General features: G+C 36.8%; 1 protein-coding gene across 1 annotated transcript in view; it reads left to right on the top strand.

Moving 5' to 3' along the window:
* The window catches only part of CHM (CHM Rab escort protein), a gene marked incomplete at its 5' end in the record, with an annotated part of 143,936 nt that overhangs the window by 58,772 nt on the left and 59,862 nt on the right, over positions 1-25,302 (top strand). Inside the window, one exon of the mRNA XM_074201841.1 lies at positions 18,438-18,515. Within this exon, the coding sequence (XP_074057942.1) occupies positions 18,438-18,515 (78 nt within the window). The remainder of the gene's footprint in view (positions 1-18,437; positions 18,516-25,302) is intronic.

Genomic DNA, 25,302 nt, shown 5'->3' with positions numbered 1-25,302 from the left:
TCTCTCATCACACCCAATTTGGATCAAGGTACAACATGGAAACAAAGTAAAGACTGACAGAGTGCTTTCTGTGGGAGGGGGGGGGGGTGGGGGGAGGGAATCAAGATGGGGGAAAATTGTAAAATTCAAATAATACCTTTAATAAAAATAAATTTAAAAAAAAGTTAATAAGAATTTTGCTGTGAATTCATTGGGACCAGAAATTTTTTTCTTTAGAAGTTCCTTTACAGTCAGCTCTATTTCCATTTCTGAGATTGGGTTAAGATCTCAGTCTAGTCTTCTGAATAGTTTGAGTATTTTATATTTTTGAAAGTATTTCTCTTTGTTTTGTGTTCTCAGTTTTGTTAACAGATAATTGAGTATATGTTCTGATTATTCTTTTTTATTTCTTCTGGATTAGTTATGGTTTTACTTTGCTCATTTGCTTTTCTTTTATTTGATGTTCTACTCTCCTTTTATTCAGATTAGCTAAAGTTTTATCCATTTTATTAGTCTTTTCAAAGAACCAGATATTAATTTTATTCATTATTTTTATAGTTTTTTGTTTCAAATTTATGTATTTCTCTTTTAATTTTTAAAATCTTTTCTTATGCTCATTTTATATTTATTTGTTACCTTTAATTTTTAATTGCATATTCAGTTCATTAATCCTCTCACTTTGTCATTTGTTAATGTATGTTTGCAAGACTGATTTTCCCCCTGAGGATTGCTTTAGCTGCATTCCAGAATTTTTGATCTGTTCTTTCATCATCAATATCTTTTACATGATCATTAATTGTTACTATGATTTGTTCTTTGATACATTTTTTTTCTTTAGGATTTTATTGTTAAATTTCCATTTGAGACAGTCTTTTATTTGTGATCCCTGAACCAATGACTATTTTTATTATGTTATGATCTATAAAGAATGTAGGAACAATTTCTAGCCTTTTTATTTTTGTTTACAATATTTTTGTATCCTAATACTTGGGCAGTTTTTATAAAATTGTATAAAATGTCATGCTAAAAATCAATATTCCTATTTAGAAGGTGATATGTCTTTTAACTCTAGTTACTCCAACTTTTTTAGTTTCATATTTTGCTTTTTTAATTTTTTGTTAGACTTATCCAAAACAGAGAGGAATCTTGAAGTTTCCCATCATTATGATGTTACTGTCCATTTATGCCTTGTTGTAATTCAATTATTGTTTCAATTATGAATTTATATTCTAAAACATTTGCAGCATATGTGCTTATTTTTGTTATTGGTTAGTTGTTTCTAGTTACTTTTAGCATAATGTATTCCTTAACCATTTTTATTTTTTGAATGTTTTGCTTTGTCATATAGTATGATGGCAATTCCTACCTTTATGGATTTACTTGTTTGCATAATGTAATTTTTTCTGTCCCCTTAGTTTTATGTTGCATATATTTTTGCTTTTTTATGTGTTTCTTATAATCAGTAAATTGTGGAGTTTTCTTTCTTATCCATGGAGACAGTTGATCTTGCTATATCTTTGGTACATAATTTCTGTTTTGAAGAGATTCGAGAAGTTAGGATCAGAGAAAATGTTTAGTTGATTTATTATTTATTTTGGGGAGATGTAGATGGGCTTAGGTTGTGAAGTAATCAAGACATGAATCTGAAGCTAGACCTGGTGGCCCATCCTTATTATGTCAGCTACCAGAAGGCTAAGACTGGCAAATCTAATGCATTTACTAGTTCCGTACTGCAGTGAGCTATGCTGATTGAGTGTTTGTGTTAAATTTATCATCAATATTATGAACTCCCACGAGTGGGTTCAGGAAGGACCAGATTGTCTTAGGAGGACTGAAGTGAGCTAGTTTAGAAACAGAGCAGGTCAAAGCTTCCATGCAGATCAGTAGTTGGAGCCAACCTGAATGTATCACTTCTATTTCCAGTCTGGTAGAGATGTGGAGATACAGTTCTTTAAAAAAAAGGAATACATGATCTTGTCCCACTCTCCCAATATTTGGTTTCATGTGTCCCATACACATAAATTGCAACCAAATGTTCATTTACATTATCTTGGCCTCAACTTTATACAACCAAGCTTTATATGCCCTTTAAAAATTGAGTTTGATAATGTGCTTTCATTTTTTTCTATTAGTTTTGCCAGTTTGAAGTAGTTGTTTTTATGTCTTGACAGTATATTTTCTTTTTAGGTAGAATGTTGTAATCTAGGAAATACTTAGGATCTTGAGACTTTTAAGAACCAAGGAAATAAAACATGAAATCTGGGACACAGCATGTTCTTTGTACAAAAATGAGCTGAATGAGGATAATGTATTAATGTGGTACCTTGGCATTTTTTTCCTCTGATCTTTCTCCAGAACTTCCAGGGCCTTGTGCCCAGTATTCATCTTTAGGGATAGGGAAAGAGTATTGCTACCTTTAGAAACCCATAGTTATGACAAAGACTCCTATTCATTTTTCATACACAGAATCCTATACACATAATTTTAGAAATGAAAACATTATATCACATTTTATACATGAGTTGTAAGCGAGTGGGTTTTTTGTGTTTTTCTTAAGCCTTCTAGTTGTGTGGTATGAATTTGGTTTTTTAGTCATTAGTGTAGTTTAGTTGTTCTCCAATTTTGGAATTGATCAAAAGGAATGTGTTTACGAATGGTTTGTTGTTGAGTAGCAAGGTAGAAGAAGAGAAGCTTTCTGTGTTTTTATGTTTGTGTTGACTATTTTACATCAGTACAGTATATTTCTCCTTTAGCAACAGATGCATCAACCCTAAAGCCTATTTTCTTGTTACATTAGTGTTTAATTAAAGAAAATAACTACTTGGAGGCAGTTAGTTTCTGTGAAATGTAATGAAGATTTATTTTGGATGTGACCTTCGCTGTATTAGCTGAAACAATAATCAGCAGAATTAATAGAATAATCAAATTAAATACAAACTCATAAATCATCATGAATAGTGCTGTCAAAAGTTCAGCTATTAACCAGTCCTATTGTTTTGCAGCTGTATAAAAAGTTATAATGGCTGATTCTTGTCTCAGTAGGAACTGAAATTAACATTTAAAGGCTATGTGGGATGAGGCTACCAGGCCAAAAATTTTCACAACTGTTAATTTAGCTGTAATGTGATTTGATGTCACCAGGGCAAAGTTGAACTTGAGTCCAGAGTTAGTGCTATCTTTCAGCAAAACCTGAATCACTGTTGCAGGCAGCAGCCAGTTAATTAGAGTAATATTGGTTTAAGCGTCTTTCTTTTGTGGTTAATGGCATCAAAGAGTTATGTTGTAATTCAGCTGTACTAAGGCATTTGGCCCTGCTGTGAGACTTAGGTTGGTACAGGGAATTTTGCTGGAATATATTACAGTTGAGATAGCATATACAGTGTCAAACTTCTTTGAAATAAAACCAGAAATATTTCTAATACTTAGCAGAGCTTTAGGAATCAGATAATCCTGGCTTTGTTGTTTTAAGTAAAAAATACACTGGGAATCACTGAGGAATATTTGCTCTTGTATTTTCCTTTTTTTTGGGTTGGATCTAAAAGAATAGTAGAAACCTTGATGACACTCTTACAGAGTAGAAAAAAAACTTTAAAACTTAGTTCTGCTAACATCTTGCCTCCCTAGAGCACTATATACCTCTTTTTTTTTAAGGTTTTTGCAAGGGAAATGGGGTTAAGTGGCTTGCCCGAGACCACACAGCTAGGTAATTATTAAGTGCCTTGAGACCGGATTTGAACCCAGGTACTTCTGACTCCAGGGCCGGTGCTCTATCCACTGCGCCACCTAGCCGCCCCCACTATATATCTCTTAATAGCTACCAATTCTATAGTGTTTTGTGGATAGAACTCTGACCTTGGAGTCAGGAAGAAGATGAGAGTTCAAATCCGGTCTCTTGCCACTTAGTAGCTATGTGACCTTGGGCAAGTCACTCACCCTGATTTCCTCACATCCAGGGCCATTTCCAGTCATCTTGATCCATATCTGGCCAGTGGACCTAGATGGCTCTAGAGGAGAAAGTGAGGCAGATGACTTAGCAAAGTGCCCCTCACTCAAATCCAATTCATGTGCTTATCATGGCATCACCTCCCTGATATCTTGATCTTATTCAAGAAAAGGACTATCATTAGTGCTTTGACAAATTGTCTCACTTAACCAACACAATATCCCTGTGACTACATGTGTCTTATCTCCCCTAGAGGGTAACTGGATGAGAGGCAGCATTTGAACCCAGCTTTTCTGACTCCTAAGTCTAGCAACTTTATTTTAAAAATAAAAAATGCATTTAGGGAGGCAGCTAGGTGGCGCAGTGGATAGAGCACCGGCCCTGGAGTCAGGAGTACCTGGGTTCAAATCCGGTCTCAGACACTTAATAATTACCTAGCTGTGTGGCCTTGGGCAAGCCACTTAACCCCGTTTGCCTTGCAAAAACCTAAAAAAAAATGCATTTAGGAAACAATACTAAGTCATTAAAAAGTTAGTTTTTGAATTCCCGTGCAGCCAAATGAATTTCTGTCTTTCTTAGGAATAAAAATGTGAATTTTCACTTTCTCATTTATTTAACAAGCTTTTTCACAAGTTAAAAAAAAAGTAATGCTTGCCTCTTCACCAGCAGAACCCCAGTATTTGCTTCATGTAAATAGACCAACTTTGCTTTCCAACAGAAATCCTATAATTATTCCTACAACCCTTTATTTTTTAAAATTTATTTTTATTAAAGATATTATTTGAATTTTACAATTCCCTCCCCCAATCTATCAGTCTTTACTTTGTTTCCATGTTGTACCTTGATCCAAATTGAGTGTGATGAGAGAGAAATCATATCCTTAAAGAAGAGACAAGAAGTCTAAGAGGTAACAAGATCAGACAATAAGATATTTGTTTCTTTCTAAATTGGAGAGAATAGTCCTTGAACTTTGTTCAAACTGCACATCTCCTTATCTGGATACATATGGCACTCTCCTTTGCAGACAGCCCCAAATTGTTCCAGATTGTTGCACTGATGGAATGTGCGAGTCCTTCAGGGTTGAACATCATCCCCATGTTGCTGTTAGGGTGTACAGTGTTTTTCTGGTTCTGCTCATCTCACTCAGCATCAGTTCATGCAAATCCCTCCAGGCTTCCCTGAAATCCTGTTCCTCCTGGTTTCTAATAGAACAATAGTGTTCCATGACATACATATACCACAGTTTGCTAAGCCATTCCCCAATTGAAGGACATTTGCTTGATTTTCAGTTCTTTGCCACCACAAACAAGGCTGCTATAAATATTTTTGTATAAGTGATGTTTTTATCCATTTTCATCATCTCTTCAGGGTATAGTCCCAGTAGTGGTATTGCTGGGTCAAAGGGTATACACATTTTTGTTGCCCTTTGGGCATAGTTCCAAATAGCTCTCCAGAAGGGTTGGATGAGTTCACAGCTCCACCAACAGTGTAATATTGTCCCAGATTTTCCACACCCCTTCCAACAATGATCATTATCCTTTCTGGTCATATTGGCCAATCTGAGAGGTGTGAGTTGGTACCTCAGAGAAGCTTTAATTTGCATTTCTGTAATAATTAATGATTTAGAGCAATTTTTCATATGGCTATGGATTGCTTTGATCTCCTCATCTGTAAATTGCCTTTGCATATCCTTTGACCATTTGTCTATTGGGGAATGGCTTTTTGTTTTAAAAATATGACTCAGTTTCCTACAACCCTTTAAAACCTTCTGATATATTTAGAAAACATCTTTGAGTGAAGCATTGATTGAGGAAGCATCAAATACTTAAGTGTTGTAAGTAAGTGGGATGTAAATTGGGATTGTCCTTCATTTTACCTGGACTCATTTCTTAGGGATAGTTGGTTCCCTTTCTTTTCCTTTGTTATCAAAGAAGACTGAAATGTTCAGGGATATATACATATACATATACATATATATATTATATTCCATCTAAAATAAGAAACAAAAAGACTTATCCATTTGGAAACAAGTCCTGATCATTGTTCTAGTTGCTTAGAGTTCATTCAAAATGGAAACCCAGGAATAATTCTCGGACCTAGTCATTTGTAGTTTCTTCTTTCCTCTCCACCTTTTAAAATAAATTTTCACTTTATAATTTAACCAACTTCACTCTCACTTTGCCTTTCTAAAACTCTTTTGTACTAATCTGTGTCTCTTATTTTGTGTGCATGACAACACTGTTATCTGAGTTCAGTACTGTAAGCCAGGGTTGTCCAACCCTTGCTTTTAAAAGTTTTTACTGAAACAATAGTTTATTTTGATTTGCCATTTTAGTGAGAGCTCTGTGGTCGCTTGGCTTCATTTAGTAAACCCACAGGCGGGCTTCATAAAATTGCACTGTGGACCACATGCAGGCAAATTTTGGACAGCCCTGCTGTAAGACATAAAAGGTCATATCAAGGAAAATATGAGTGTGAAATCACCTCTCTAATCTAGCATATTTTGGGTAAGGAGACTTCAACTTGGCATGCGTCCACTTGAGTTAAATATTACAGTTCATAAACTTCTTGTTGATATTCTCATAATTGTTCCACCATTAGCCTAAAGTAATAATAATAAGCCGCCATTGTGGTCCAGAAAATGTTACCACCTACAATGGCTTAGCAGTACTTTTGTTTTTTCACTGCAAGCTTAAACTTACTGCAAAAATCCCATATAGGAACACCATCCACAGCTGGCAGTTGCAGAGTTGTTGTGCCAGTCTCCTCCACTATAACTATCGGGTGATCATTGTTTCTCCTTTTTTAAAAATCACATTTCATTTTTCACCACATTCTGTTGTTTGTGTGTTTAAAATAGTGCTCATATTAGGCCTTTTAGTTCTCTTTGAACTCCTTTAGTCCAATCTATGATCGCATTGCCTCTGACTTGAACTGCAATAATTCCTTGATCTCCCAGATCCTAATCCCCACCCGCTCCAGATTGTTCTGTTGCTGGCACCCAAGAAACTAGGATGTACTGCCTCAAATGTAGCAAGGCATCTACCTTTTTATCAAGATTTCAGAATCTTACTTAGAATGGACTCTGTGGGGAATGAGTTCCAATTATCATTCATTGATTTTTTCAGTTGTGTCTGATTCTCTGTGACTCCTTTTGGGATTTTCTTGTCCACAAAACTGGAGCAGTTGTTCAACTCATTTTACAGATGAGGAAACTGAAGCAAACAGGGTGAATTGACTCATCCAGGGTGTCACAGCTCATAGGTGTCTGAGGCCAGATTTGAACTCAAACTTCCTGACTCCAGGTCCAGCACTTTAATCATTGTGCCTCATAGCTGCCCCTGTGGTCCAGTCCATACCTGAACAAAAATCTCCTTTACAACATATACAGTAGATAGTCAATCCAGGTTTTGCTTGAAAACCTCATTGGATAGATCTGGGCAGGGGGACCAGGAGACTTCTGCTGTGTGCTAAGGTTGCCCTTTCAGCTTTTGGAGAGCTCCAATGCTTAGTTATTATTTACATCTAGTCAAAATATGCTTCTTTGTGTTTTCTATCCATTGCTCTTATTTTTGCTTTCTGGGACCAACCAGGAAAAATCGAATCTTCCTCTGAGTGACTGTGCTTTAAATATTTGGAGACACCTATTGCCATTTCCCTTGTCCTCACAAACCTTCCTCTTTTCTCTGCCAAACATCCCCATTAGCTTTCTCCGTATTCATATGAACTGTTCTTTTGCCTCTTCACTATTTTGTTTGCCTTTCCCTGAGTACTCTAGCTTCTCAAGGTCTTTCCTAAAATGACAATATTCCAGATATGATCTCATTAGGACAAACTACAATGAGATTGTCACTTACTTAGTCCTAGACATTTTGCCTTTCAATGAAATTTCTGTATGGTGCTGATGCAATCCAAAATAAATACAAGAAAATTCATTCCAGAGAGAATGCTAGCAGATTGACAGAATCAAGAAAGGTTTCCTATAGAAGGCATACTTGAGCAGAGTGTTCAAAGAGGAGAGGTGAAATGGGAGAGCACTCTGCTCAGAGCAGGGGCCAAACATGACTTCAAAATACTGTTGGTACCAGGAGCTTTCTACTCCTGGCAAGAGAGGCACTGGATGACATGACCTCGGGGTTTGTTCTGCTTTCCTCTGCTATAGGGGAGAGAAGAACGGGGGTTAGAGGGTATTGGTAATGATGTAAAAAATACAGGAAAGAAATAAATTTCAATAAAAAATTAGAGAAAAACAGGAAAGCAAAGAAAAGTTCACAAAAGATCATAAATACAGTGATTTTGTTACTACCTTGATCAATTTAGGATACAAGTTTAAAAATTGAGACAGCTAGATAGTGAATACAATACTGAGTCTGAAGTCAGTAAGACCTGAGTTCAGATTTGGCCCCAGTCACTTATTAACTGGGAGATCTTGGGCAAGTCACTGAACCTCTGTTTGCCTCATCTGTTTCCTCATCTACAAAATGACGATAATAAGACCTTCCTTCTAGAGTTACTGTGAAGATGAGTTAATATTTGTGAAACACTTTGCAAACCTTAAAGTTCTATATAAATGTCAGTTCTTATTCTTCTTATTCTTTTCCTTGTCCTTCTCCTCCTTCTTAATGTATATAATGTATGTTCACCATTGCATATTTAATTCTCCTTTTTGATTTTTGGGGTATTTAAATGTTCATGTTTGTCTAGTTTGTACTTAAAAAGAAACAAAAGGATTGTGGCCCAAGAGACAGGCATAGATGGCATTGTTTTTAAAAAGTTTCCTTTTTTGACCAAATTTTAAACTGAAGGCATCTTTATTAGGTAAACGTTAGCTATGAATTTCAAAGTATCTTTTGCCTGAAATAGAGAACTACCATGAACATAGAAAGTAGAATTGTTATAATTGAACTCTTACCTAGAAAGGAAAATTTAAACGACAGGCTCCCACTAGGAATGAATCCTAGCCATTAAATAATATTTTTCTAAATTAAACAATCAATTCAGCATATTTTTATGGAGACCTGTTGTTCACAAGAGGAATCCCCAAGTTGCTATTGGATGCTAAGGACTTCTGGTGGCAAGAAGACAAGCAAAGTTAAATTGTAAAAACTTCTTTCTCTCACAACCATGTGAATGGACAGCAATGTGAGAAATGAATTTTGGCAGATATCAAACGTGAACCATAAACTTATAAGGTAATAGTTTAGGAGCATCGTTTTGACTTATTATGGTCTTTAGTAGAGCATTTATACCTTGGATATAGATTTAAGAATCCCCAGATTGGTATGTGGTGGAGTCATGTAGTGGATTTGTCAGTGATAATTTTGAGGTCCTGCATGGCCCATATCTGAGTGACACTGTTAGGTGCCATTAGTAGTCAGTCTCATTCCTGGGGCAGCTAGGCTGCACAATGGATAGAGCACTGGTCTTGGAGTCAAGGGGTTGCAAGTTCAAATTCAATCTCAGACACTTGCACTGGATGGCATCTCCAGTCATCCTGATTTATTTCTGACCACTGGACCCACATGGCTCTGGAGGAGAAAGTGAGTCTGGTGATAGCACAGCCCCCCCCCCCCCCCCCCGCCATATCCGATTCATGTCCTTGTCATGGCATCACTTCCCTGATGTCATGGTCTTCTTCAAGAATGAAGGCTGGACATCATCATCATCATCACTCACAACCTTCTTGGTGGAAGATATAAGTCCCTTAGTTGCTGATCCACTTTAGTTAGAGAGGGTTTCACCATCAGGAGTTCATGACACTAATGATAACCTGTGTTTTGGACCCCAAATTTGGTTTTCCACAGAGTTTTAAACGTGACGTGACATTTATTTCCTTTTGGACATTATTGCAGTTCACTAATGTTTTTGCTTCAATTCTTCAGTTGAAATTTTGTTTAATTGACACTTAAAACAAGAATTAAAATTTCCAAAGAGTTTTACATATATAATTGGACCACAGCCCTATGAGACAATTGCTGAAGGTATTATTTCTATTTTGAAGAACATTCCTCTAATTAAGGATGTTCAGTGCTTTGCCCATATAGCTTGTGAGTATCTGAGTAGACTTTCAATGCATGCCTCTCCAAGTCTAATGTTCTTTTTACATACATACATATTATGCTTCTTAAGAAGCCTATTACTTTTTCAATCAAAATTATCAGCAGTTATTTAAGTGGTTAAATCTGAAGGCTTAGGTCTTTTGATCTCAGGAGTTACCCCTTCTTGAATCCTTTCTTCCTTTGTTTTCGTTTCCTCATATTTCTGGTTTCTTTTAGTTCTTCTCCTACTTTCTGACTGTTCCTTCTTAGTCTCCTTTTCTTTATTAGCATCGATATATATTCTACTTCTTAGCCATAACTATCTCCCAAGACCCTGTCTTGTACCTTCTTTTCTTCTCACTTGGAGACCTCATCAACATTTAGCTTAGGTAAGAGTGTGGTCCAGCAATCTTCCACCTTTCCTTCCCCACCCTACTTAATTTAAATGACCTTCACTTGGGACCCAGGAATTTCAAGAAATTCTTACTCTTCAACTCCTTGTGTGGGATGTTTCTTTCTGACATCCTTGCCCCATTCCCATTGCTCTTTTTCCTTTGTTCATATCCACTGAGAAGGCATTACTTCCAGGTCACCTTATCTTGAACTGGAAAGCCTAGAATTTCAAGCATAGGTCTGGTGTTCTGCCAGCTGAGCCATAACTCAGGTGGGTGCCTACTCTTTGTATGGTATATCTTCTAGGTACTTCTCATCTCCCACCTGGAATATTGCTACTGGGACTGTGCTATATTTACATTCAGCTCAATCCTTGGGGATCCATACTTTTAACCTCAACTTACTCATTTTGGAGAAATACAACTTTACCAACACTGGCATTAGACATCACTTCAGATGTAAAGAACTAAACTAGACCCTGTGTCTAATAGATTCCTCCTGCTCCACTAATCCCGGAAAATCACAGTAGATATTTCCTAAAGGGAAATCACCCTGTTCTTAATAAGTCTTCTCCATCCAATTCAGACTTGTTATTCTTCAGTCCTTTTCCTTGTCTAACCTCACTTTGTAGGAAACCCAAAGAAACTTCCACACAATTATTAACAAACTCCTTGTTGTCCTCCCTTTTTAATACTTGTTCCTTTTTCCAGTGTTTATGAAAGCCTGGCTCCTGCCATATGCCTGTGCATCTCTGTCCACCCTCTTCAATGTTAGGTAGTACTTCTCTTCTATCTTCTGGCTAGTTGGTTGAGAATGGGCAGTTGACATAATCCTTGTTCTCCATTGACACTTCTAGACCTTTCTTTTGCCATCATCACTCAGCAATCTCTCCTTCTTTCTGGTTCATATCATCTTTCTATATTATATTAAGTAGTCTTAATTCCTTCTTGCCATGATCTATAAATTATCTTCTTTTTTAAGTGACTTAGCACTTGGCTTACAGCCGTGTTCTCCAATCCAACCCCTATTCTCAATGCTTAGATTCTTCCATATGCATACTGATGCCCCTTCAAATTCTCTGGTATTGTTCATCTATCTCCTCTGTTCTTTTGACCTCTAGTTCTATTTTATATTAATCACCCAAAGGAATTATAATACTCTAGAGCTCACTCAAATTTATGCCACCTCCTTGATTTTGAACTGAAAACAATTCTCTGAGCACAGTCTTTATCCTTTTACCTCATTCTTGCTTTGGTGTACTTTTCCTCTCTTTTAATCCTTGACCCTCTCATTGATCTATTGAACTGTCCATTCTTCTCCAACCTTAACTCTCTTGTCCGCCACTATTCTCTTTTTGCCAGTATTCGAATCTTCTTGCCAATACTCACCCCTCAATTGTCCTGCCATTTGCCTTCTTCAGTTGTACACTCAACCTCCTGAATGTCACCTACAGAAGTTATCACCACTGTTTCTGTTGGATACATTATAGACTCATGTTTTGTGATCTCAATCTGGCATTCACTGCTACATGCCAATTTTTTTTTCTATTTCATTCACTTCCTACTGCCTTCAGAAGATGTTCTAAAGCACCAACCACCACCTCCTCCTCCTCCTCCACTTCCTTCCTTCTTTTTTTGGTTTTTGCAAGGCAATGGGGTTAAGTGACTTGCCCTAGGTCACCCAGCTAAGTGATCATTAATTGTCCAAGTCTAGATTTGAACTCAGGTCTTCTTGATTCCAGGACCGGTGCTCTATCCACTGTATCACCTAGCTGCCCCCATTCTAAACCTTCTAATAACTCTCCTAGCCACCAGTACCTTCTCCATCTCCTTCTCTCTCTTGGCAGTTGTCCCTTTATCTTACTTTCCTAAGAAAATTGTCTACTGTGAGCTTCCTTTGTTCCTCTATGTCATATGTCATGATCCTTCTACATCACCCATATTTTTCTTGTTCATTCCTGTCTCTTAGGAAGAAATATCTCTCCTCTTTGTTGAGGTTCACTCCTTTATCTAGTATCCCCTTTTGTCTAAGAAGTGTATTCCATCTTGAATTCCTTCTCTGTCTCTTCTTAATTTTTTTTCCATAGCCTCCAAAATGTATGTCTACTCTATTCTTAAAAACAAAATTCTTTATTTGATCTTGCCATCTCCTCAGGTTATTGTTCTCTATTTCCTATCCTTTCCATTATCAGACTTAGAGAAAGGAGCATCTAAACCCACTATTTTCTCACCATACACTCGTCTGTCTTTCTTAATTCTAACTCCACTTCTCAACTGCTAGTGTTCTGTTCATGGTTTTTATTTATCAATTATTTTTTTAACAATAATTTACCAGTAATCCCTTACTTGCTATTCTTTTAACTCAGTCTTGCCCTTCGTTCTCCTATAGACTCATATTTGCTTGCCAGCAGTGGGATAAGGACACAGGATCAGCTTCATCAGGACCTTAGTAAGATCTCAAATTTGTCTGACTAGCTTCATCCTCAGAGAACTGGGATCGGGCAGAATTGAGATTTCATATGATTTCTTAATAGTAGTTAGGGTATCATTGCTCTTTTGTGGGGGTACATTAACTTTCAGGGCTCTCACCTTTCATTTACTGCCCTGGAAAAACAATTTGCTACATTTAACACTATTTGTAGATTAAGGGCACTATACCTTTTCAGTCAAATGAGTTGACATCCTTCATGTCATATTTGACTAGTCACTTTTACTCATTCCCTATCTATCAAGTTGCCAAATCTTATAATTTTTTTCTCTACAACATCTCTCAAATTCTTCCCTATCTCTCTACTCACAAAACCGTCCCGTAAGTCATTCTATACTACCTTTCTCATGGATTAAGTAATCTTCTGCTATATCACCCTGTCTTAAATTTTTATCCCATTCCAATCCATTCTCCATCTACCGGCCGAAGTGGTTTTCTCTTAAACTCTAGAATCAAATGTAAGGTCCTTTGGCATGTAAAACTTTCAAGCTGACCCCTTCCTACCTTTTCCTTCTTCTTCTTCTTACTCATCATTACCCTACTTCATGTATTATACTTTGTACACCTATGCTAATACTTGCTATACAAGTCATTCTTTCTCTCATTCATCTATGTGGTAGTGCTTTCTCTCCCAGAATTATCCTGTATTTTAAAAATATGTTTTGTATTTGCATTACCTGTATGCATATTATTCCTTAGTAGAATGTAAACACCTGGAGGGCAGGGATTATTTGTATATCCAGAACCCATCCTGTTGGCATATAGTAAGAAATAAATGAATGCTTTTCAAATTGACTATTCACCAGTTGGATCCAGGTATTTGTATTGTTGTCTCTTTAAAACATTTCTATCCTAAACATGTCCTTTGAGATCACCTTTTAAAAAAATACAAAGGTTTATGTACAAAGAATTTGACTTCCTCAAGTGATAGTAGTTTGTCACTTGAGTGTTTATATTATGCTAGGGATTTTTTGAAGTATCCATGGTTATTTCTGTTTTGGAGCAGACATTTTAAAGTGATGTGAGACATTCCTTGCATCAGGTGTTCACATACAACATCTTTCATTTTTTGGAAGTTATCTAAGTACAAAGGACCTATTTTATTTTCTCTGCAGTAATTCATGACATTCTACAAGAAAGAAAGAAACCAGCTATTTTACACTATTACAGTCTCATGATTCAAGGGGCATGTACACATTGATCATTATTTCACTGTGGACATATCTTAAAAGATCAATGTATAACCAACAGTTCTGTCCAAACTATGCTCAACACGTAGAAATGATTGACATTGGATTTTGGTATCACAGCATTCTAAATGTACTCTTGTAATGTCAATGTCTCTCTCTCTCTTTCTCTCTCACACACACACGTTCACATATCTCATCTTCAGATATTTTTGCCATCTGTTGGTAGCAAAAACCAATCAATTGGTTAGCATTTATAAGGTGCCTACTGTGAATCTGGCATTATGATAATTTTTAAGAATACAAAGATATGAATGCTATAGTCTCTGCCTTCAAGGAGCTTTTTGTATACATAACAAAGTTTATTCAAAGTAAATGTATGAGGTGGAGCGCTAGTGACTGAGGGTATCAGAATGGCCTCACTGACAATGATTTAGAATTTAGAAATAAACCAAGGTAGTCTCAGAAATTGAGGAGTGCATTCCAGGCATGGGAGGCAGCAAGTGAAGAGGTGCAACAACAGGAACAGAATGGTCTCTTTGACCTGTAGAGTATGAAACAGGGTAAAGTGTGGGAAGACTGGAAATGTCCCTAGAAGACGGGACCAGGTTATGAAAGGCTTTAAACAAAACAGGCAATAGGAACGGACCAGAGTCTGAATAGGTAAGTAACTTGATAAATTACACTTTAAGAAATCTTTGTTGAAAATTATAGTGAATGGAATGGGGAGGGGAAAGGTTTAGGTCAGAGAGAACAATTGGCAGATGATTTCAGTAGTACAGGTGAGATGTTCAGCAGGACTGAACCAGAGTGGTGATCATGTGATTAGCGAGAAGTGGCTGGAGTTAGGAGAGATGTGATAGTGGTAGAACCATCAAGATTTGACAATTCTTTGGAGATTGAGGTTGAGGTAGGTCGAGGGGACATGTAAAGTAAAGTATAATGCAAAGATTACAGATCAAATTTACTAGAATGATAGTACCTTCAATTGAGATTAGAAGATCTGGACAAAGGGTATCTTTTTGAGAAAAGATAGTGACTTCAGTTTTGGACATGTTGAGATTGAGGTGCCTTTGAGATATATAATTGGCATTATCCAGTAAGGGGGTGGTATTGTGGGATTGGATTCAGGAGAGAGACTTGGGCTGGCTATATAGATCAGGAAATTGGCTATTAGAGATGATCATTAAACCAATGGGATCTGATGAGATTACCAAATGCCAGAATAGACTGAGAAAAGAGCTCAGGTCAGAGCCCTGAGTGACATCCACAGTCAGGGGATGTGATAAGGATAGTGAGCCAGCTTAAATGACTTAGAAGTAGTCAAGTAAGGGACATTTAGTTGGCACAGTGAATAGAGCATCGGCCCTGGAGTCAGGAGGACCTGAGTTCAAATCTGGACTCAGGCACTTAATGATTACCTAGCTGTGTGACCTTGGGCAATTCACTTAACCCCATTGCCTTGCCAAAAAAAAAGAAAAAAGAAATAAAAAAAAGGAAGTAGTCAGACAGGTAGGAGGAAAACCTGCTGACATGGTATCCACTGCCACTGAAATGATTGTATTTTGGAAATGATCCCATGTTATTTTATTGACCAGTAAAGGGGCTTTGTACAAGGGTGACTATAGAAGCTGTGGCAAAGGTAGCTCCTGGAAGACTGAATAGTGACTGCCCTTGGCTCTTTCTGTCCTGTTACCTGGTGTTTTCATTCACTGAGATCCAGGATGACTGTACAAGAGCAGAATGAAACCATCACCACTGGAAATCACATAGATCCTTTCTAATGGCCAGGTGGCTTTGAGAACACAACTTCTCCAGGTGACATCTAATTTTTTTTGGCAAAGTAATGGATGGGGTCAAGTGATTTGCCTAAGGTCACACAACTAGGTAATTATTAAGTGTCTGAACTCAAGTCCTCCTGACTCCAGGACCTGTGTTCTATCCACTGCACCACCTAGCTGCCCCCTAGGTGACAATATCTTGACATGGTCCTGGGAAAAACGTCTTCAGATGCTTCCCATTTTCCAGAACAGGGTGGCGTCTGGTTGGCTTCTTGTATGATGGTGATGTTTTTTAATTCAAGCCTAGTCCTTCCTATAAACCATTTCTTTGGGCACAAGAACGCCGGTCCAAGACTCACCCTTCTCTATATCCTTGTGGCATGTCCTCTACATGCAAGATGCTATTAGCAAAAGTATTGTATTCTGATAGCCAGGACTTATTGTTTTTTTGTTTTGTTTTGTTTTGTTTTGTTTTAAGGTTTTTGCAAGGCAAATGGGGTTAAGTGGCTTGCCCAAGGCCACACAGCTAGGTAATTATTAAGTGTGTGAGATCAGATTTGAACCCAGGTCCTCCTGACTCCAAGGCCGGTGCTTTATCCACTACGCCACCTAGCTTCCCCAGGACTTATTGTTTTGACATAAATTTTTGCTAAAGGAAACACTTCTTTATACTTTTATGTCAGTTTGGAATTAAAAGCATCCCTACCCTACCCCCCCCCAAAAAGGGTTTATTTAGCTACTTCAAATATGTTAATTTTTAATGTACAGAGATTTATGGAAGTTTGTTTTGGAAAGTTTTTGTGTTAAGTTAAGCAGCATTGTTTATAAATATTGTAATGCAGAGACAATTTTATGAAGGCAGCTGTTAACAAAGAAATTCCATTTAGTATTCAAACTAAACAGATTTCTTCTGCTCTTGACATGCTGCAGTATTCTATATAACGTTCTCTTTATGCTTGAATATTGTACAACAGTTTACTAGAACTGAACTGGACTCTTGTGGTTTCTTGGAATTCAAAGAAAAAATCTTCATTTTATCATTAATTTCTCACAAAAGCTCTTGTCTATGGGAGTTCTGCCTTTGATATTGGGAATAACCATGGCCTATTTGGATCCAAATCCAAAAGTCTCTGGATTCAATGACAGCGGCTCAGTTTTTCAGACAAGGTGGTCAGCAGGGATTTCCTGTTCCCATGTCCACCTCTCAAATGGAGTAAAAAGATACAGTAGAATGTGGAGTTAGGAAAGCTGAGTTAGTTTACCTAATTATAGCTTGTTTCCTCACCTGTAAGTTTAGGATTTAAATATTTCTACTATTTAAGTCACTATTTAAAGCCTTTGTTTTGAGATCATTTTTGCAAATGTTTTGAAAACTTTAAGTATTTTTGAGGTCTTCATCCATCAGTAACCATGATGATTACTATGATAATGATACCCAATAAGGTATGACTAAAGAGAGTTCTTAGTACAAATTTCCTATACCTCTTTGGGCTTCAGTAGTTCAGCCTTTTGATTTAATTTGGATTCATGCCTTTAATATTTTCTCATGGACATATGGACTCTGTTGGCATCAACAGGTTCCACAGTGTTGGTGGAGGGTGAAGGGGATTACTGTTGCATTAGCTTTCTCGATATATTAACTTCTCTCCTTCTCAACAGCCTAGAGAATCATCCTAGGTGATGTCTTGAGCAAAAATTCTTGTCTCTTGTGGGTATACAGCCAAATGGAATTTTGCATGTTTGTTCTAATTTACCTGTTGTACCATTCCAAAATGTGCAGTTGGAAACCTTGGAGCTAACATTTAAGCCTTTGTCTTCCTGATTCTAAATGACAGGGTAAAAAAAAAATCCCTAACCATCAAAGCATATAGTTATTCATCTATTGCCTCAGGTCTCATATATTTATCCCTCCCAGTCTTTCTTTCCCACAAGTAACTATCATAGTTACTCCTGTGTCTGCAACTACAATGGAACTTCCCCCTTCCTCCCAATATATTGTATTTCCATACTCCCCTATTTGACCAACTTCCCCACATTTCTGGTTCTCACTTCTGTTGGTTTTCCATGCCATCAGATATGGAGGTAGTAGTCTGCCTATAGATAGCTCTGCAGACATTAAACTCATCAGTTTGTAGCTGATGGTCAAGGCTCCTTCGTAGAAAAGCCTAACTTGTGATCACAAACACTTAGGGTCTTATCATGATTCTAGGCCTACATATTCTAAAGTCAATTATAGCATCTTCACCAGGGCAAAATAGCATTCTTCTCTTCCAAAGGATGTCAACTGTTCTCTCTTTGGAAGATTTAGACTATGATTAAGAGGAAATCAGTTAGCACATTCTTCCATGGAACAAACTAAATAGTATAAAATAATGTAAAAAGAAATACCAGGGGCGGCTAGGTGGCTCAGTGGATAAGAGCACCAGCCCTGGAGTCGGGAGTACTTGAGTTCAAATTTGGCCTCAGACACTTAATAATTACCTAGCTGTGTGGCCTTGGGCAAGCCACTTAACCCCATTACCTTGCAAGAAAACTAAAAAAAAAAACAAACAGGTAAACTTATTTGCCTTGCAAAATACCAACCAGTCTAATTTATTTTTATTTGTTTTTCCCCCTATTCCATTTACAGGATGTGTGCGGTGTTTGGTGGGACCTATTGTCTTAGCCACGCAGTACAGTGCCTTGTAGTGGACAAAGAATCCGGAAAGTAAGGATAATAAAAGTAACCTTCTATTTACACACTGAACACAGGTGAAAAATGCTCAAGTCGATTAAAAAAATGATTCTTCAAAGATCCTCCTTGGTATTAATAACATATCAACCTTGATTAAAAATAATTTGTGTATAGGTCCTCCAGAACAAGGAAAGTGGGTTCAGAATATAGAAACTAAATTAATTTCCCTGCAATATTACTACAGCTCCTGATCACCCAAGCTTGGAAGACAAATCATTTCAGCTGCCGGGGGGCTGGTGATGAGTGATGTTAGTTTTCCTTGTGGCCTTACCTACTCTAATTGATTTTCATCAGATGACAACAAAGCCCTCTGTTATTGCATTTTTAAAAATGGAGCTCACCTAAAGACTCATCAGATTAATCTCTGCTGATAATGCATGTCACTCCAAGAGAAAAGACTTTAATGAGTTTTTAGGTAGATTGTTGTCATAAACTATGCTGCCCTCTTATCTGAGGATAAATTCTTTTACAACAGTATCAGGCCTGCAGGCAAGTTTAGAGTTGAAATGAGAGATATATGCCTACTTTTTTTGAACTCTGAACATAATTTGCACTTCTTTATATTATCAGTATTTCTATTGCACTTATTTTTGCAACTAAGTTATGAATCCTTGAAAATAAGATTGTGTCGTTGTCTGAGATAGACTAAAGGTAATATTAGTCTAGATTTGTTTTCCTAAGAATTTGGTTTCTACTTTCTTTTTTAACACCACAGTCCTTTCCAAATATACCCTTCCTTCTTTTGGGACCCACGACAGGTAACCGAAACTAACAAAAAAGAAATGGTCATCTAACTGGATATGCAGTATTTTGTTTCTATATCTTTCTGCATCTCTATCAGAGGAGAATAGTGTATTTCATTATGTGTCTTCTTTGACCAAGATTGGTCATTGTCATTTATCTGAGTTTGGCTGCTTTAGCACTGTCATTGTGTGTGTGTCCTTCTCTTGCTTCTGCTCGCTTTGCTTCAGCAGTTCTTATGAAGCATTGTGTGTGCTGCTCTGATTTTTTCACGTGTGTTAGTTCCCAGAACAACTTTGTGGTTTTAAAATTCCAAGAAGTGGGTGTGTGTGTGTGTGTGTGTGTGGGTGGGTGTGTGGGTGTGGGTGATGCGCACATACATATATGGAACTAATTCAGATATATAAGACTAAGAGCTAGCTGATAAATGGTAAAAGAATATGAAGAATCAGTTTTCAAGGAAATAGATCCAAGCCATCAATAATCAATCATATGAAAAAATTCTACAAATTACTAACAAGTACAAAAATGCAAATTTTGCTTTGTAATTATCAGCAAATGTTGGAGGGACTGGGAGAACTCAAGTGTACTAGTAATTACACTGTTGATGGAGCCACCATTGGTCCCATCATTTTGAAAAGCAATTTAGAATCAAGCTTAGATGCATACATACTTACATACCCTTTGAGCCAGTTTTACAACTACTGGGCTTAGACCTCATTGAAAACAACAAAGAATCTATGTATACAAATTATTTATAGCAGCTCATGTCATGGAAGACACAAATTGGAAAGTAGTGGAGTTTCTTCCTTTTGGGGAATAGCTAAACAAATTAAGGTATAAGAATGTTGTGGAATATTATTGTACCATAAGAAATGATAAAATGGACAGTCTTTGATGAAATGATGAAATGGGGATGTCTTTGTGAACTGATGTAGAGCCCTGTGAGCCAAACTAGGAGAACAATTCATACAATAATAACATAGAGTAAAAACAACTTTGAACGCCTTTAGAACTCTTCTAAATGCACTGCTAGACATTGAGTGCAAAAGAGTATGGATTAAATAGACGCTTGCCTCCTGCCAGTGAGGTGATGAACTTAAAATGCCAAAAGGAGCGTACATTTACCAACATGACTAATGTTAGGATTTGTTTTGCCAGACTGTCATTGTGAATTGAGGAACTTGGTTTTCTGTTTTTTTTTAATTTCCTCAGTTGTTATGGTGGTAGAGGGATGAATTAATTTTTAAAATACTTTTTAAAAGCTATTCATTTGTATATCAATGACTCTTAGGAGTGACTCCACAGTTAATGTTGCTGTTGCCCTATCAAACAGCAAGTGACACATATCTCAGATGATCATTTTAGGGGTGTTGCAAAGAAAAGTTATCAGATTGTACAGTATTTAAGTATCTTGTTGAAATGAAGGTTCTGTGATATAACTTTTTAAGCTGTTTTGTACATTTTTTCATATCTTTATATATTCTAATAACTTTAAAAGATTTTTATTAATTTCTTATAAACTAGTTTATAGTTCAGGGCCTGGTATTTTTGAGACTTAGGGAAGAAAAAACATGACCCTATTCAGAAAACAGTTGCACTTGCATTTTCTTTATAAAAATATTTTATGATGCAAGATAAAATTGACAAATTGGTTTAAAGATTTGTAAAGTACATTTTGTGCACTAAAAGGTACAAAAGAAAGATGCTTCCCAAATTTAAAATAAAAATGCACATTGAAATATCTATTCCTAAGGGCCATACATATTCCTAACATGGCTCATGAACAGCTCCAAAGAGGCTCAGGAAGAAACAGTTGTCTCTGTGATATGCAGAACATTTTTCCTAGTAGATATGATACCTGTGCTGAGAGGCCAGAGCATCAATCACTTACTTGCCATTTGCTTTCCTGTACCTTTCTCTGGGCTCAGTGCCAAACTTGCATGTAAGTCTCAGGCATGTGAACAATTTGTATGACTAATTTTATTTTTTAATTTAATAAGTTTTATCGATATCTTTTCTTTTTATATGTTATTCCTAAATATTCTCCATCTGTATCGAACCCTCCATTATAATAAAGGGAAAAAAACAGTTATCCAAAAAGAATCAGTAATGTGATTGCATCCAACAATATATGGATCATTTTGCCTTTTTAGTTCCCTACCTGTCTCCCAAAAGGAGAAGAGTTATGTTTGTATAGCTGGCAAATTTAGACACTCACTTTGGCTTCTTTGGGTGCCCTTTTTATTATATCATTATAACCACTGGTATTTTGTTAATCTGATTCTCTCTATTTCCCTATGAATCAGTTCATGGAAATCTTCTCAAGTTTTCCCAAATTCCTCATGTTCATTTATTCCTTATTGTACAAAAATGTTTCAGTACATTCATGTCCAGGCCTTTGTTCAGCCATCCCCAAAATATCGAACACCCATTTTGTTTCCCCATTATTTGCTACCACAAAGTGCTTGCTGTGACTATTTTGGTATAGGTGGGAATTTTCTTTGTGACTGAACTTCTTGGGCCATATGTCTATTATTGTGGGATCTGCTGGGTCAAAATATATGAGAAGTTTAGCCATTTTTTTTCTTCCATAATTCAAAATCGTTTTCTAGAACACTTGGACCACTTCACAACTCCATCAATAATGTGTCTTCATGTGTGTGTGTGTGTAGATAGATAGATAGATAGATAGATGGAAGATCTCTCCCACTCACTAGACTCCACCCCCAAATTAATTATTTTTGTTTTTGGTCATCTTGGGCAATTTGCTGTGTATGAGGAAAATCTAAGAGTTATTATAGTTTTAATTTTTTCGTATTAGTGAGATTGAGCTTGTCATATGATTGTCAGTAGCTTACACTTCTTTTTAAAGTTTTTTTTATTTTTATTTTATTTTTTTCAATTACATGTAAAGATCATTTTCACTATTCATTTTTGGCAAGATTTTGAGTTCCACATTTTTCTACCTATCTTCCCTCCTCCCTCTGCATGACAGTGAGTAATTTGATAGAGGTTATGCATGTACAGTCATGTTAAACATATTTCCATATTAGTCATTGTGAAAGAAGAATCAGAATGAAAGGGAAAAAACCTTGAGAAAGAAAAAATAGGACAGATTTTAAAAAGTGAAAATAAGTAGTTTGTCCTTCTTTAAAAACTGTTCTTACTTTTTGATCACTTATCTATTGATGAATGGCTTCTGACCATTTATCTGCAAATTTGGTGCAAAGATTTTTCTTTTGGTCACTAACTTATTTCCTTGTATATATACTCATTTTCTTCTTGTGGTCCATATTTTTTGAAGCCTGGCTTTCCTCCTGCATTTGTGTGCTTGCCTTCAAGTCAGCCTTCATTTTGACCTTTGTTCAGTTAAACTGTCAGAGGAACTCTTTTCTGCCAGTTGTAGATTCCACAAATAGTTGAAAGTGAAAATGTTTATAAAGGCCTCAAGAACCTTTAGAATTTGAAGCCATGGATTTAGAAGTCAATATTGGATCCCAGGATAGACTGGAGACCATAGGCCATTTTTCCTCATTGCATGTCATTAAGGAAAATGAACCTGGCAGATGTGCTGAATCTCATTTATTAAATTTAATGATAAATGAAATTGTTACTATTTGTTATAGAATATTTGCATATTAATTTATTTTATATTTTACATATTCAAAACACCAGTGATTGCCCACTACTTCTAGAATGAAATAAAGCAGGTTTTCTGCCATTTAAAATCCTACACAATCTGGGTTCAGTCTTCTTTTCTGCCATATAACATATTACTCCCCTACACATACTTTATAATCCATCCAAATTAGGTGACTTTTTGTTCCTCCCAGCATTCCATTACCCACCTCTGTGCCTTTATATAAAGACTATCCAACTCCTTTCTCACCTTCATCTCTTAGAATCCTTGACTTCTTCCAAAGCTCATCTAGATGTGCATCTCCTAGAGCCCTCCAGATACCAGTGTTTTCCCAGTGTTTGAACTTAGCATCAAATAACCTGCTACCTATTTTGTATTTTCCTCTCTGCATATTTGCCTCTCCCTCCTACCCCTGCCTAGGATGTCAGCTCCTTACTGATACTTAAACAGCAGGGTCTATTGAATTTCTGGTTATTTTTATACCCATAGTTCCTACCTCAGTACTTGATATGTGTATGCATTTAATACCATAAATATTTGTTGATTGATAGTTCACATTGTCTGGAAGAGTGCCTGATAAACTTAAGTGCTTAGAGAGTACTCTATTTTTCCCCATATACTGAGAATTTTGCCTGGCTTAAGATTTTGAGCATGTCTCCCAGGAAGACCACTTTGCAAATACTTTAAACTGAAATTTGCAAGTTTTTATCAATCGTTTTAAGCTTGTAAAGCAAAAGAATTTTTTTTCATTTTTTTGATTACTTCTTTCTTCCTATTCTTCCTAGCAGGAAATCTATTCTGATATTGCTGAAAAGACAGTTTGAACTTATCTGACATGTTGAACAAGAAACTTGACTAGAGACAGGCTGGTTGAAACTAGAATTTGCAGAGCATTCTATATTATTTGATGATCACATATGAAAATGTTGTACACAATTAGGGAGAAGAAAGCCAGAACATTGTCTAGACACTTGGCTCTAGCTGACCACATACCTCTTTCTAACTATCTCTTTTTTCTTTCTCATGCTTCCTTTGGAGCTCTTTTTTTAATTTAATTTTATTTTTTTCAGTTATATGCAAAAATAAGTTTCAACATTCACTTTTATAGCCTTGAGTTTCAAATTCTCTCTCTGCCTCCCATCCCACCCACCCTGTCATTGAGAAAACAAGTTATATGATGTAGGTTAAAAATGTATAGTCATGAAAAACTTTCTGCCCCCATCTCTGGGTTGTACCTTCTTGTACGTTCTCACTGAACTCCTTCTGAATCAGGGGAGAAGCCTTGCATCCCTGTGTAGAGTGACTTTTTTTTCCTATGCTACTCTGCTGACTATAGCAAACTCCTGCCAATGAGATTTCTTAGTTTACCAGTATAGTACTTGCTCTTGAGATGTGGCATTAATGACCTTGGACCAAGTATCTTGTGTGACCAATAATCTGGATTTGAGTGACAGGGGGCTGTGCTAAATCAGCAACCTCACTTTCTCCTCCAGAGCCACCTGAGTCCAGTGGCCAGATATGAACCAGGATGACTAGAGATGGCCCTGGGTGTGAGGCAGTGTGAGGCAGGGTTAAGTGATTTGACCAAGTTCACATAGTAAGAGTCAAGTGTCTGAAGCTGGATTTGAACTTCTTATCCTCCTGATTCCAGGGTCAGTGCTCTGTTGCTCTTTCCACTGCGCCATCTAGCTGCCCTTAAACTTTTCCTCTCCCAAATGCAGGGCAGTGGATCAAGGCTTGGGAGAATCACCCTGTCATCTCCCTTGTCATCTTGAGAAAGTTGTTTATGGCCTCTGTGACTGTGTTTCTCCTTAGGTAAAATGGTAGGAGTAATAATAGAATGGAAGTCAGCCCTTTGTATATAAGACTGGAATCAGTTCCTTCTTTTTCTCAGGGGCATTTCCATTCTGGGCCACTGGGGAACTTCTTGACCAGTTTCAAATAATATTGGAAGAAGCCATTGAGGTGACCTGAAATTCATTCCCGCCCAACAAATATTTAAGCACTTTGGTATGAAAAATGTTTTTCCAGGCACTGGGAATACAAGTGAAATGGAAAACACACCCTGTCCTCTTTCTATAGCTCTAATGGGCCTGGGATGGGGAGGGGGTTACATTTGAGAAATTCTCTGTATTATGATTTGTTTAATGATTATGCAATAATGATTTTTTAAATAATTGACTTATATGATTGTCATTTAATTACCTATCTTCTACTCTGTCATTTCCTTGTTGGCCTATTTCTAATTGTTTGCTTATGCAGATTTAGGGTTAGGGTTAGGGTTAGAATGCTTTGTTGCAAAAGTAGCACTGCATGGGGCAGCTAGGTGGCACAGTGGATAGAGCACCAGCCCTGGAGTCAGGAGTACCTGAGTTC

The sequence above is a fragment of the Macrotis lagotis genome, chromosome X (genome assembly GCF_037893015.1).
Source record: "Macrotis lagotis isolate mMagLag1 chromosome X, bilby.v1.9.chrom.fasta, whole genome shotgun sequence".
In the NCBI taxonomy this organism is placed as follows: domain Eukaryota; kingdom Metazoa; phylum Chordata; class Mammalia; order Peramelemorphia; family Peramelidae; genus Macrotis; species Macrotis lagotis.
The sequence above is the reverse complement of the archived record's forward strand: the minus strand, read 5'-3'. Positions and strand labels throughout refer to the sequence as shown.